This window comes from Eretmochelys imbricata, chromosome 6 (assembly GCF_965152235.1).
Source record: "Eretmochelys imbricata isolate rEreImb1 chromosome 6, rEreImb1.hap1, whole genome shotgun sequence".
NCBI classification, from domain to species: Eukaryota; Metazoa; Chordata; order Testudines; family Cheloniidae; genus Eretmochelys; species Eretmochelys imbricata.
In genome coordinates, this window is record NC_135577.1 from 60,136,494 (window position 1) to 60,150,974 (window position 14,481).

The window sequence follows — 14,481 nt, forward strand, 5'->3', positions numbered from 1 at the left end:
ACGTAGCACAGCTTCAGGCTAGCATGGAGAATACACCACCGTAATATGATGTCCCACCAGCAGCTGGCAGCAGAAAAAATTGCCCCTGAAGGAGCTCATGGAAGAACGGCCAATCGGAATGCCAGTTGCACAGCAAGTCTATTTCCTGATTACAACAGTGGATGAGAGGGAGGGAAGCAGTCTCAGCACGGATGCCTGAAGCATACACCACAATAAGATGAAGCTAGATCCAAGCTAACCTGGCCCAAAGAAAGCATCACCACCCAAGAGGAGGAACAGAACTCATGCCAACACCTGAGAACCCAAGGGTGCCCAGCATGAAGTCTGCAGGCTAAACTCAGCTCAGAGAGTTCTGCCATGTCTAACATGGAGGTGCGGTGCACAGAGAGGACAGTCCCAGCTGGTTGCACCTCCACATTTAAGAGGAGGAGGGTGGCTGCAATTTACTTGGTTTAGTGCACATTACATGCAGCCTTCACACTTCTGGCAAGTTGCCAACACAGTCCTAGGCTGGGCAAAGTTTGGGCTCCCCTGAGATAACCCAGCTACAGGCCACAATCATGTTAAAGGAATACCATGATCCAGAGTATCGAATGCCAATGACATGAGAACCAGTCACTCTACCTACCTGTCTGGGCCCCATCAAGTGCACCCTGGTCTGGAGGAACAGAAACAAAGTTACAACAAGCCGTCTGTACTGGCAATCACAATCACACGCACACACACCCCCTAGGGGTCTCTCCCCCTATGTTCCTATCAAAACCAAGGTCATCTAGTGGTTCAAGGAGAGGACTGGGAGTCAGAACTCCTGAGTCTTACTCCTGCACCTTTCCCTGGGTGTTTCACTAACTCAGTGTGTAACCTTGATCGACTCACTTCCCTGCTATGTACTTCAGTTTTCCCGTCTGTAAAACTGGGATAACAGCACTCCCCTACACATTAGGGTGAAGTGACTCTTGTTCAAAGTGTCAGAAACCTCTGACTGAGAAGGGTTTAGAGATAGATGGAGGATGTGCCTTACAATATGGATCAATATAATTAGTAGAGAGTGAGCCCGCTTTGCAATAAGCCAGATCTCACTTATAAAGCAGCAGATGGGGACTATTATACTCCAGATGCTTCCATGATATTTTGTGAACCCTTAATATTATTGCCTACCAATAAGTGAAAAAGAGCAGCTCATAGCCCTGGTCTACACTAGGACTTTAGGTCGAATTTAGCAGCGTTAAATCAATGTAAACCTGCACCCATCCACACAATGAAGCCCTTTATTTCGACTTAAAGGGCTCTTAAAATCGATTTCTGTACTCCACCCCTGACAAGTGGATTAGCGCTTAAATTGGCGTTGCTGGGTCGAATTTGGGGTACTGTGGACACAATTCGATGGTATTGGCCTCCAGGAGCTATCCCAGAGTGCTACATTGTGACCGCTCTGGACAGCACTCTCAACTCAGATGCACTGACCAGGTAGACAGGAAAAGAACTGCGAACTTTTGAATCTCATTTCCTGTTTGGCCAGTGTGGCAAGCTGCAGGTGAGTGCGGAGCTCACCAGCAGAGGTGACCATGCAGAGCTCATCAGCAGAGGTGACCATGATGGAGTCCCAGAATCGCAAAAGAGCTCCAGCATGGACCGAACGAGAGGTATGAGATCTGATCGCTGTCTGGGGAGAGGAATCCGTGCTATCAGAACTACGTTCCAGTTTTCGAAATGCCAAAACCTTTGTCAAAATCTCCCAGGGCATGAAGGACAGAGGCCATAACAGGGATCCGAAGCAGTGCCGCGTGAAACTTAAGGCGCTGAGGCAAGCCTACCAGAAAACCAGAGGGGCGAACGGCCACTCCGGGTCAGAGCCCTAAACATGCCGCTTCTATGATGAGCTGCATGCCATTTTAGGGGGCTCAGCCACCACTACCCCAGCCGTGTTATTTGACTCCTTCAATGGAGATGGAGGCAACACGGAAGCAGGTTTTGGGGACGAAGAAGATGATGATGACGACGAGGTTGTAGATAGCTCACAGCAAGCAAGTGGAGAAACGGGTTTTCCCGACAGCCAGGAACTGTTTCTCACCCTGGACCTGGAGCCAGTACCCCCCGAACCCACCCAAGCCTGCCTCCTGGACCCGGCAGGTGGAGAAGGGACTGCCGGTGAGTGTACCTTTTAAAATACTATACATGGTTTAAAAGCAAGCATGTGAAAGGATTAATTTGCCCTGGCATTCGCGGCTCTCCTGGATGTACTCCCAAAGCCTTTGCAAAAGGTTTCTGGGGAGGGCAGCCTTATTGCGTCCTTCATGGTAGGACACTTTACCACTCCAGGCCAGTAACACGTACTCGGGAATCATTGTACAACAAAGCATTGCAGTGTACGTTTGCTGGCGTTCAAACAACATCTGTTCTTTATCTCTCTGTGTTATCCTCAGGAGAGTGAGATATCATTCATGGTCACCTGGTTGAAATAGGGTGCTTTTCTTCAGGGGACACTCAGAGGAGTCCGTTCCTGTTCGGCTGTTTGCCTGCAGCTGAACAGAAATGTTCCCCGCTGTTAGCCACAGGGAGGAGGGAGGGTTGAGGGGGTAGCCACGTGGTGCGGGGAGGCAAAATGCGACCTTGTAACGAAAGCACATGTGCTATGTATGTAATGTTAACAGCAAGGTTTACCCTGAAAGACTGTAGCCACTGTTTTATAAAATGTGTCTTTTTAAATACCGCTGTCCCTTTTTTTCTCTCCACCAGCTGCATGTGTTTCAATGATCACAGGATCTTCTCCTTCCCAGAGGCTAGTGAAGATTAGAAAGAAAAAAAACACACTCTTGATGAAATGTTCTCTGAGCTCATGCTGTCCTCCCACACTGACAGAGCACAGACGAATGCACGGAGCCAAATAATGTCAGAGTGCAGGAAAGCACAAAATGACCCGGAAGAGAGGTGGCAGGCTGAAGAGAGTAAGTGGCGGGCTGAAGAGAGGGCTGAAGCTCAAATGTGGCGGCAACATGATGAGAGGAGGCAGGATTCAATGCTGAGGCTGCTGGAGGATCAAACCAGTATGCTCCAGTGTATGGTTGAGCTGCAGCAAAGGCAGCTGGAGCACAGACTGCCACTGCAGCCCCTCTGTAACCAACCGCCCTCCTCCCCAAGTTCCATAGCCTCCACACCCAGACGCCCAAGAACGCGATGGGGGGGCCACCGGCCAACCAGCCACTCCACCACAGAGGATTGCCCCAAAAAAAGAAGGCTGGCATTCAATAAATTTTAAAGTTGTAAACTTTTAAAGTGCTGTGTGGCATTTTCCTTCCCTCCTCCACCACCCCTCCTGGGCTACCTTGGTAGTCATCCCCCTATTTGTGTGATGAATGAATAAAGAATGCATGAATGTGAAGCAACAATGACTTTATTGCCTCTGTAAGCGGTGATCGAAGGGAGGAGCGGAGGGTGGTTAGCTTACAGGGAAGTAGAGTGAACCAAGGGGCGGGGGGTTTCATCAAGGAGAAACCAACAGAACTTTCACACCATAGCCTGGCCAGTCATGAAACTGGTTTTCAAAGCTTCTCTGATGCGTACCGTGCCCTCCTGTGCTCTTCTAACCGCCCTGGTGTCTGGCTGCGCGTAACCAGCAGCCAGGTGATTTGCCTCAACCTCCCACCCTGCCATAAACGTCTCCCCCTTACTCTCACAGATATTGTGGAGCACACAGCAAGCAGTAATAACAGTGGGAATATTGGTTTCGCTGAGGTCTAAGCAAGTCAGTAAACTGTGCCAGGGCGCCTTTAAACGTCCAAATGCACATTCTACCACCATTCTGCACTTGCTCAGCCTGTAGTTGAACAGCTCCTGACTACTGTCTAGGCTGCCTGTGTATGGCTTCATGAGTCATGGCATTAAGGGTTAGGCTGGGTCCCCAAGGATAACTATAGGCATTTCAACATCCCCAACAGTTATTTTCTGGTCTGGGAATAAAGTCCCTTCCTGCAGCTTTTGAAACAGACCAGAGTTCCTCAAGATGCGAGCGTCATGTACCGTTCCCGGCCATCCCACGCTGATGTTGGTGAAATGTCCCTTGTGATCCACCAGAGCTTGCAGCACTATTGAAAAGTACCCCTTGCGGTTTATGTACTCGCTGGCTTGGTGCTCCAGTGCCAAGATAGGGATATGGGTTCCGTCTATGGCCCCACCACAGTTAGGGAATCCCATTGCAGCAAAGCCATCCACTATGACCTGCACATTTCCCAGGGTCACTACCCTTGATATCAGCAGATCTTTGATTGCGTGAGCTACTTGCATCACAGCAGCCCCCACAGTAGATTTGCCCACTCCAAACTGATTCCCAACTGACCGGTAGCTGTCTGGCGTTGCAAGCTTCCACAGGGCTATCGCCACTTGCTTCTCAATTGTGAGGGCTGCTCTCATCTTGGTATTCATGCGCTTCAGGGCAGGGAAAAGCAAGTCACAAAGTTCCATGAAAGTGCCCTTAAGCATGCAAAAGTTTCGCAGCCACTGGGAATCGTCCCAGACCTGCAACACTATGCGGTCCCACCAGTCTGTGCTTGTTTCCCGAGCCCAGAATCAGCGTTCCACCGCATGAACCTGCCCCATTAGCACCATGATGCATGCATTGGCAGGGCCCATGCTTTCAGAGACATCTGTGTCCATGTTCTGATCACTCACGTGACCGCGCTGACGTCGCCTACTCGCCCGGTCTCGCTCTGCCAGGTTCTGGTGCTACATATACTGCTGGATAATGTGTATGGTGTTTAATGTGCTCCTAATTGCCAAAGTGAGCTGAGCGGCCTCCATGCTTGCCTTGGTATGGCGTCCGCTCAGAAAAAAGGCGCGGAACGATTGTCTGCCGTTGCTCTGACGGAGGGAGGGGCGACTGACGACACGGCTTACATGGTTGGCTTCAGGGAGCTAAAATCAACAAAGGGGGTGGCTTTACATCAAGGAGTATTTCAGGCAGGACTTCACGGAGGGTTCCAATAAGAAATGGTGCACCTAACTTATTGTTCTTATTGGAACAAGGAAGTTAGTCTGGCCTCTGATTGATACATGGCTAGATTTACCTCGCTGCACCTTCCCTGTGAGTAACTGCAGTGTGACCTACAGGAATGAGTCCCCTAGACGGGGGGGGGGGGGAGGAGAAGCAAATGAGTACAAAACAAATCTGGTCTATTTCTTGTTTTGATACACTCCATCTATCTTTTACATCTTTGGCTGGCAGCAGGCGGTGCAGAAGGAGTGCATGCCATCCACATCTCAGGGCTGCTCAGCAGAAGATGGTACAATATGACTGCTAGCCATCCTCATCTCTTGCCTGCCTGGCAGAAGATGGTACAATACGACTGCTACCGATCCATATCGTCTGCCTGATCACCATAAGATGGTTAAATAGGACTGACTGTAGGACTAAAGAGAATGACTTGATCAAGTCACTCCAAATTTAGTCCCTGTGCCCATGTCTGTCCAGGCGCTCCCGGCCGACGCAGCCAGGAGCACCTCGGACAGGACGATGACAGCTACCAGTCCTATTGCACCATCTGCTGCCACGAGGCAATGGGTTGCTGCTACTGTGTCTGCCAGCACCCAGGAGACATACGATGACGGTTACCTGAGTGGGCTCCATGCTTGCCGTGGTATGGCGTCTGCACAGGTAACTCAGGAAAAAAGGCACGAAATGATTGTCTGCCCTTGCTTTCACGGAGGGAGGGAGGGAACGAGGGCCTGACAATATGTACCCAGAACCACCCGCAACAATGTTTTAGCCCCATCAGGCATTGGGATCTCAACCCAGAATTCCAATGGGCAGCACAGACTGCGGGAACTGTGGGATAGTTACCCACAGTGCAACATGCCGGAAGTCGATGTTTGCCTCGGTACTGTGGAAGCGCTCCGCCGAGTTAATTCACTTAATGCACTTAGAGCATTTTTTGTGGGGACACACACACTCGAATATATAAAACCGATTTCTAAAAAACCGACTTCTATAAATTCGACCTAATTTCGTAGTGTAGACATACCCCTAGGTGGGGATCTGTATCTCTGAAAGATCCCATGCCACTCCCACCCATTTCCATTTCCATTTCTCTTGTTCAGAGGGCAGGTTCCAACACGGATACTAAGCCTGCTTTAGGGGGTTGGCAAGAGCACAGCTACCCTTAGAAGCCACCCCATCCTCTCAACCTCACATGCCACAGTCACACGTCAAATTTTGGGGCAGGAAACAGGCCTTCCTCGGCACATCACAAATATCAATTATTTGCACCATGTCAATGTCCCAAAGGAATGTCACCAAAGCCAGCAGATAAATACAACTGAGTGCAGAGGGGAAGGGATTCCTGTCCAAATAAGAGCAATGAAAACACATTGCACTAAAGGGGAAAGGACCAATGTTATCTCTGAGGGAAGGCAGCGCAGGGGCCCTGCTGAGCACAGCTCTTCACCAGCACAACCCATTGCAACACACAGCTCCAGTGCAAGCTCTGCAGACAGTCACTGCCTTTACTCTAGTAACCCCTTGAAATGGCAGCTGCAAGAACTCAGAGATGTGTTCAAAAGTCAGATAGAGTCAATGTCGCCCCTGGATCTGTCATCAAAGTACAACACAGTAAGATATAGCAACACCCAATACTCTGCCTTTTGCCATGCCTGCAGGAGGACTGGAATTCCTCTCCCTTTGCAGAGATGGCAGCTCTCCACTGCTACAGCAGGCTGTGCTACACATCAACACAAGGCCTGTTCTGCCAGGGCAGCCCAAAAAGCTACCAATAAGTGCTTGAAATCTACTGCTTCTCATGCATAACAAACAGAAACAAGCGTCAAATTTCAGGGATTGGGAAGGGGCCTATTGGACAGGGGCTACAGATTATTCACAGGAGATCACATACTGGTTTCTAATTTCCCTGTGCCAGGTGAGGGGAAGCCAATTATTTGGGGGAAAGCAGAGATTATAATGCATCTCACAGCTGCAGGTTTGACAGACAGGCACTAAAGGGGTAAAGGCAGCTCCCTTGTCTCCTTCACCATTACCTGGGCTCTGGAATGCAGTCCCACTGGGCAGGAGGATCAGTGGAAATTCACTGCCTTATAGCAGCTCTAAGATTCTTTGCTTTCCCCAAATTCCAGTGGGATTTGCATTCTCTGGATCCTACTCTCACCTCTTTGATGGCCCCTAACCATTAGCCACATTTGCTAATCTCATCTGTGATTTGGGGTCAGGATTATACTGTACCGCAGTTTGGCTTTGACCCCAAGGTGTCAGAAATGACTACTAAAACTTTTAGACGTTACTAACAAAATACAGATCTCTGGAGAGGAGGCCCGGGGTGAGCCTGAGTCTGGAGTGGTTCCAACAAGGCCCTCAGAGCATGGGCTAGCAGGCTTTTCTCCAGATGTTGCATGTTGTGGTTTCTCACAGATCTCACATTGCAGAAGTGGTTGCTGAGGTGCTGAGCAGCCTTTGCACGAGTTTCTGCAAAAGGAGTTTAACTGCTACAGAGCAGTAATTCCACTGCCAAGAAGAAGAGGAACCCACAAACAAGAAATGCACACAGGATGCACCAGAGATCTCTACCCTTGGCCTGGTCAAAAATTCTGTCAACAAATCTGACAAACAAAATTTGAAGAAACAGTTTTTTTCACAAAATATATGTTTGTTTTCCATGGAAAATGTCAATGTTTCATCAAAAAAAATTAAACATCCAGAAAACAAAATAATTTAGCCAAAATCTAAAATATTCTGATTCAAAAGGGTGCCACAATGCCTCATGGGATTTGTAGTCAGATGCCTTACACCTCTATTCCTCTCTCTGAGCTAGGCTCTCTAGCAGAACTACATCTCCCATGATGCACCACAGCCAGGGACTCCTCAAACACATATCCTCGCTTTATCAAGGAGGGTGAAACGGTGCATCACAGGAGAAGACATATTCCTTCCAGAGAGCATGACCCACAGAGGAGAATGGGAGCATACTGTCCCTCAAGTACAACTCTCATGGGGAAACTTGGAATCACTGTGGATCAAAATATTTTGGTTTTTCATATTTCACCGAAAAGCCAAAATTTCCAGGGGGAGCAGTGGAGAACAACCATCAAAAGACTATTTTCCAACCAGTTCTACTCCACACTTCTTAGAGTTCAAATCCTTCCCCTTAGGGCCCAGACAGCTTGGGAGTCCACAGGACAACCTGGATCACAAATTAGTACCAGCAAGATAATGATTGTCCCAATTTTTGAGTAGCATTAATTGTTTTTATAATATTAAACTGTGTTGTACAAACATTATGCATCCTTCCATCAACAAGGAACCTCTGTGCTAATCTCACATGACAGCCCTGGATGCAACAAGCTCAGCCTGAGGATGAGAACCAGCCTCCTGCTTCTATTTCCTTGAAATGTCTCAGAATAGTGCCCCAGAATGCTCTTCAGGAAAAGATGGACAGAATTAGCCACATGCCCTCTGCCCTGATGTGCAGGACAGGGCATGGATGGCTAAGCAAAGCCACAGAAGGAATCTATTGAAGCAGCAGGATGGGCAAAACCTCTCTCTCTGCAACCCTTTGGTAATGATTACAAGAGAAATGAGGCAGGGGCTGGCCATAGTGAGCTGTCACTGCATGGAGAAGGTTTAAGTGCAGATCAGCAGCTTGTCTAGTGAGCCAAAGGCAGCTCAGCATTAGTTCTCCAGGTTTTGGAGGCCAAAGACTATTTTCTAATCAGTTTCTTCCTAGTCTGTAAGAAATTCCCTTAGTGCTTCTTTCCAGCACTGACACCATGTGCTCTCCACCATTAATGGGGGCCCTGCTCCCACAGCACCAGTTTAGACCCTCCTGAATTAAACATGTCCTGGGAATGTGACCCTGTGATTCCAAGGTCTGGGCTGTGGTTTGACATGTTGAATATTGTTTCAGTTACTTTATTAATAATTGACTAAGAGGCTAAATAAACAGCCTTGTCACGGAGCCCAGAGTGTGACTCAGGCAGCCCCTCTGAGCAACAGTGCCTGCTGCCAGGAGCTGAACACGTCAGGGAGCCTCTGGACTACATCTCCATTAACTTGCTAATGGGAGCTGCACTGCCAACTCCCCACTGCTGGGACGGGTGTCATCAGTTCTGAAAAACTGGTTGCTGGTGAAGCATCCCAGACTGACATCTCTGGTGATCTAGAGCAGGGGTGGGCAAACTATGGCCCACAGGCCACAACCGGCCCATCAGACCTTTTAATCTGATCCTCGAGCTCCCGCTAGGGAGCGGCATGGGAGGCTTGCCCTGCTCCGCACATGCTGTGGCTCCGCACAGCTCCTGGAAGCAGCAGCATGTCCCCCCTCCGGCTCCTACAAGTAGGGGCAGCCAAGGGGCTCCACATGCTGTCCCCACCCCAAGCACCAGCTCTACAGCTCCTATTGGCCAGGAACTGTGCCCAATGGGAGCTGCAGGGGCAGCGCCTGCGGATGGGGCAGTGCACAGAGCCACCTGGCCAGTGCTGCGCCTCCACCTAGGAGCCAGAGGGGGGACATGCTACTGCTTCCGGGAGCTGCTTGAGGTAAGTGCCACCTGGAGCCCGAACCCCTGACCTCCTCCCACGCCCCAACCCCCTACCCCAACCCTGATCCCCCTCCTGCCCTCCAAACCCCTCGGTCCCAGCCTGGAGCGCCCTCCTGCACCCCAAACCCCTCATCCTCAGCCCCACCCCCTCCCCCGCACACCCGGCTGGAGCCCTCATACCCCCGGCCTGAGCCTGGAGCACCCTCCCACACTCCAAACCCCTCAGCCCCAGCCCAGAACCCCATCCCCCGCATCCCAACCTCCTGACCCAGCCCAGAGCCCCCTCCCACACCCTGAACCCCTCATTTCTGTCCCCACCCTGGAAAACCGCCCCCAGCACAGAGCCCATACCCCCTCCCACACCCCAACCCCTTGCCTCAGCCCACAGCCCCCTCCCATACGCTGAACCCCTCTGCTCCACGCCCAGCCCACAGCTCCCTCCTGCACCCCAAAACCCTCATCCCAGGCTCCACTACAGAGCCTGCACCTCCAGCTGGAGCTCTCAACCCCTCCCACATCCCAACCCCCTGCCCCAGCCCTGAGCCCCCTCCCGTACTTTGAACTCCTCATTTCTGGCCCCACCCCAGGGCCCGCATCCCCAGCCAGAGCCCTCACCCCCTCCCGCACTCCAACTCCCAATTTCGTGAGCATTTGTGGCCCACCATACAATTTCCATACCCAGATGCGGCCCTCGGGCCCGCCCCTGGCTTAGGGCCTCCATTCTCAGAACAAGTTCAGCCTGGGCAGCAGCAGGGTGATCTTTCCCCCACCAGCAGCTGCCAACGTGCTTCAGCCCAGCCCTAAAGAGACCTGTCCCCCTTTTAGGGGTCAACAGGGAATCCCCTTTCCATGCTACATTCAGTCCTGGGCCTCTCCACTGAAATTGCCAACAGCAAGCTAATTCGTGCCATCTCTGCTGGTGGGTGTAGTGATATCTGTCTGGACTGAGGCCATCTCCCCTTGAACGGAGCACTAGCCTGCCCGCCTTCCATTCATAGACTGGTTCTGCAACTGCTGTGGTCTCCCTCCTGGAACCTAGAAACACAGGGAGTCACACTGCATTTCCTGGGTCTTCAGCGATCAGCTCTGAATCTACTCAACATAGTTCCAAGATATCAGCTGATGGCATTCAAAGCTGAGTGGCAGGCACTGAGCATGCCCAGGGCACACGGTTGCTGGGTGAGAGAGTGGCAAGCAGAGAACTATTTGCAGGGGGAGGAAATCACCAGCCTGGAATAAGGCAAGTCAATGCCCTCCAAGTTGGACTTGAGATGATCACAGAACACAGGAACTAGACAAATGTAGCAGGCCATCAGCAACCCAACTCCAACAGCAGTCACTGGCACAGGCTTCAGAGGAAGGCTTTCCAACCACACAAAGATCACAGGGACGGGCAGTTAGAAATTACGATGGATAAAAATTACCCCAATAGTGGGGGAGGAGATTTCTTCCACAATCCCAGCGCACATTCCAGTCAACCATCCTGCCAGATGAGAACCTCCTGAAATCCCACCTACCATTTCAGTTAGATATGGAATTTTTCACTTTGTACCCTACACAGTTACGTAGAGTTGTTGTGCCCCGCCTCTGAGCTGGCTGGATTTCAGTGATGCCTATTCATGCATTTTGGGATAAAAGCTTGGGATCCCTTGGGATAAAAGCTCTACAGAAACACTGGAGATTATATCAGCACACAACACATGGCAGAGGACATCCTAGGTTTGGGCCCATCACTCCGTGGTTCTTGTTGGTTCTGATCTAACCACTCCGTTAAGCACTGTGGGCTTTGTCTGAGGTGAATGAGAGTGTCATTTAACTCTTAAATTCCTGGTGTTTAGAAACACCTGCCTGCTCCGTCTTAGCAAATATCTGAGTTTCTGTCACTGAAGCATTAAATGGCACAAACCTGCACTCCTCCAACCCAACCACAGCATTATGGAGAACAGGGTGGTGATCTGGGACAACTATAATGCTGGGAATTTTAGACCCTGGAAGCAGGATCAGGAATCTGGCAAACCAGTACACTATGGACAAGAATGTATGGGTATGTCTACACTACAATAAAATACACGTGGCTGGCCCATGTCAGCTGACTTGGGCTTGTGGAGGTCAGGCTACAGGGCTATAGAACTGTAGTGTAGATATTGGGCTCGGGGTGTAGCCTGGGCTCTGGGATCCTCCTCCCTAGCAAGGTCTCAGAGAACAGGCTCCAGCCTGAGCCTGAACACCTATTCTGAAATTTTATAGCCCCGCAGCCTGAGCCCATATCAACTGACCCAGGCCAGCTGCGGCTGTGCTGTGGATCTTTTATCACAGTGTAGACATACCCTTAGAGACCCTTTGGCCAGGGACTGAATTATTGCACTAATCTTGAGGGCCCAAGGCTCTCTAGACACAAAGTAGCCTGGAAAAAGCCATAGTTTTAGGGACACACAACAATAGTGATAATGTCCAAAAAGCTGGAGTGGCATCACTGAAGTGGAGAAAGGAGCCATATTCCAGCCAAATGTCCCAAACCACCGAGAGAAGGGGATTATACCAGTGCAACTTTCATTTCACCATGAGACCTGATAAGCCTGGGATTCTTTCCTCCTCCCCTCCGCCCAAGATTTCTCTTCACTCGTGGAACACAAACCAGGGTGCAGGGCTAGTGGAGGGGTGCATGGATAATGCAAGCTGAAGAAGTGGGAGAATCAAGCTGTGGGGGACTGGGGAGGGTTTCTGGCAGCAAGAGAGCTGGGCAAGCTGGAAATAGTTCCAGAGCAAAATCCTGACCTGTATCCCCACTCCCAGCACCTTCTAAAAATTCCAGTCACAGGTCTCAGCTGTAACTGGCATAGGGTATTTGCAGTGCTCCAAGAGTTAATATATTTTAAAGGATGTTTGTGAAACAGGGAGGGAATCAGGAATGTTAGTGCTGCAGCCTAATTGTCACTGAAGTAGCAACAATGTTAACCCTTTCCCATCTGCTCCCTGTAGCAGACACATCCAGCAAAGGCTGTCCCCACAGTCCAGCTACAGTAAAGGCCACAAGCTTTGACTATGCAAACTGCATGGTCCCCCACCAGTTAATGTGCCAATTTCTCAGACAACTTAGATATTAGCTACCGCCCTGAAGAACCAGGGGGAGGTGCAATTCTGGTATAATCAGCTAGAAGGTGCTGCAGCATGCCTTGGGACATGGTGGGGCTCCAATGAATGTACCTAAGCAGAAGTGACCAGTCCTCACTCTAATCACTTCAGAGACAGTGAGATCTGGGAATTAATCTGAGTCAAACCGAGAACAATGGAAAATAAGAACTGCCACAGACATCCCAAAGGTTTGGGGCTCCCATCCCCGAAAATGTCAGCTGTCCCTGTTGTCTGCCACTGGTGGTTGGCACAGGGCGGGCCCCTTTCCACTCCAATTAACAAGCCCACATCTGATCTCACTGAAGAGGCAACACTGGAAGGAGTGGGGAGAGTGGGTCATTACCTGCTACTTCCACGATCTGGTGCCTAGCAATATCGTAGTATGGATCATCCCAGCGCAGGTGAGTGATGGGCTCAGGGGAGCAGTTGGTGTCCTCTGCACACAAAAATACAAGAAACCAGCAATTAGCATGAAAGCAGAAACGGACCTGGAGCAGCTCTGGGAGGGGCCTGGAAACACAGGGATGAGAACCGGAGGCTCAGTGACACGGGGAGAAGTTAATGTACTAGCCTGGCCTTCCTGAACACCTGTTTTGAAATCTTGATTTTGTCACAGGACAAGCAAGTTTTGTCAAGTCTCAGCCTTGTCCCTGGAAGGCAACTGTGCGTGTCCCAAACCCCACAACTCAGAACAGTGTCTAGTCAGTCAGCTTCTGCTCAGGACTCTCCTGAGCATGGAAATTCACCCAACATGTATGAGAGGAAAGGAGCCAAGGGTATTGTCAGGGCTGCTCACAGCACAGTGCTTCTGCACATACCCTGCTGCCTACCCTGCATGCTTTGCCAAATCACCTGGTCTCTCTGGGTATCAGAGCCTGCAAGAGCCCAGCCAGGTACAACACTGTGGGCTTCGGGCACAAAACAATTCACACATCTCCATTTCCCAATCCTCACATCCCAGATGGGACTGAGTTAGAGTGGGAGAGGGTCACAGTTCCCTGCAACAGGCCAAGGCACAAGGTGTCCTGCAATACCTCTTGGCCTCAAAGTCAGCCCTGCACCCAAATGTCTGCTGGCCCCAGCAGGGATGCCCACCTGACTTGGGAAAAACAGGCACTTCATCTGCTGGCCAGTTCTTATCATCTAAGGAAGCCAGTTTGAGCTGGCTCAGGGACTGGTTGGTGTCCTCCAGGGTCAGGTCATCCTGCAACTCCGAGAGTGGGTCCATGGCTATGGCCCCCAAACTCAGCTGCTTGCCCGAAGAGCCTAGAAGGAAAACTACAGAGATTCTTAAGTCAGACACATACAGATCACACAACTCCACTCTCACAGCCTATCCAGAGGCTCTCCCTTTCCTTTCCCTCCCCTCCACACTCAGCCCATCCACTGACTTCTTACCCCTTTTCCTGACTTCCCCAAAGACTGCTCACACTTTACCCTACCCAGAAACTTTCTCTCCCCCAAAGCCCACCCAGATACCCCTTCTACTTGCAGCAATGGGCACCCTGAACAACAGACCCTTCCCTTCTACCTCCTGTTGGGAGGGGGAAAGAGCCCTAGCTAACCCTTCCAGTGAGTCTCTGCCCTGAGCCCAGCTGTGGCCTGATGGTTCTCCCTCCCAGAGAACTCAATTTGGGAGAGACACTGAGATACAAGGGAAGATAACAGGCTATCCCAGTCCCTGCCTGACACACTGACTGTACCAGCCATTATTTCCACACAACACGCCCCTTCCTGCCCCAGTGGAGCTGGCATTGGGCCCAGCTGCTTGCACAGCAGGGCTCTGCTCTGGAAGCTTTCCCAGATTTCATA

At 50.7% G+C, this 14,481-nt stretch overlaps 1 protein-coding gene across 2 annotated transcripts in view; it reads right to left on the bottom strand.

The window, feature by feature from the left end:
• The window catches only part of ARHGAP1 (Rho GTPase activating protein 1), a 42,327-nt gene that overhangs the window by 21,923 nt on the left and 5,923 nt on the right, over positions 1-14,481 (bottom strand). Inside the window, exons 2-3 of one of the 2 annotated variants that reach the window (XM_077818627.1) lie at positions 13,765-13,947; positions 13,013-13,105 (exon numbers count right to left, since the gene is read on the bottom strand). In XM_077818627.1, coding sequence (XP_077674753.1) covers positions 13,013-13,105; positions 13,765-13,897 — 226 coding nt within the window. In that variant the 5' untranslated portion in view covers positions 13,898-13,947. The remainder of the gene's footprint in view (positions 1-13,012; positions 13,106-13,764; positions 13,948-14,481) is intronic. The other variant, XM_077818628.1, reaches the window with a different exon arrangement.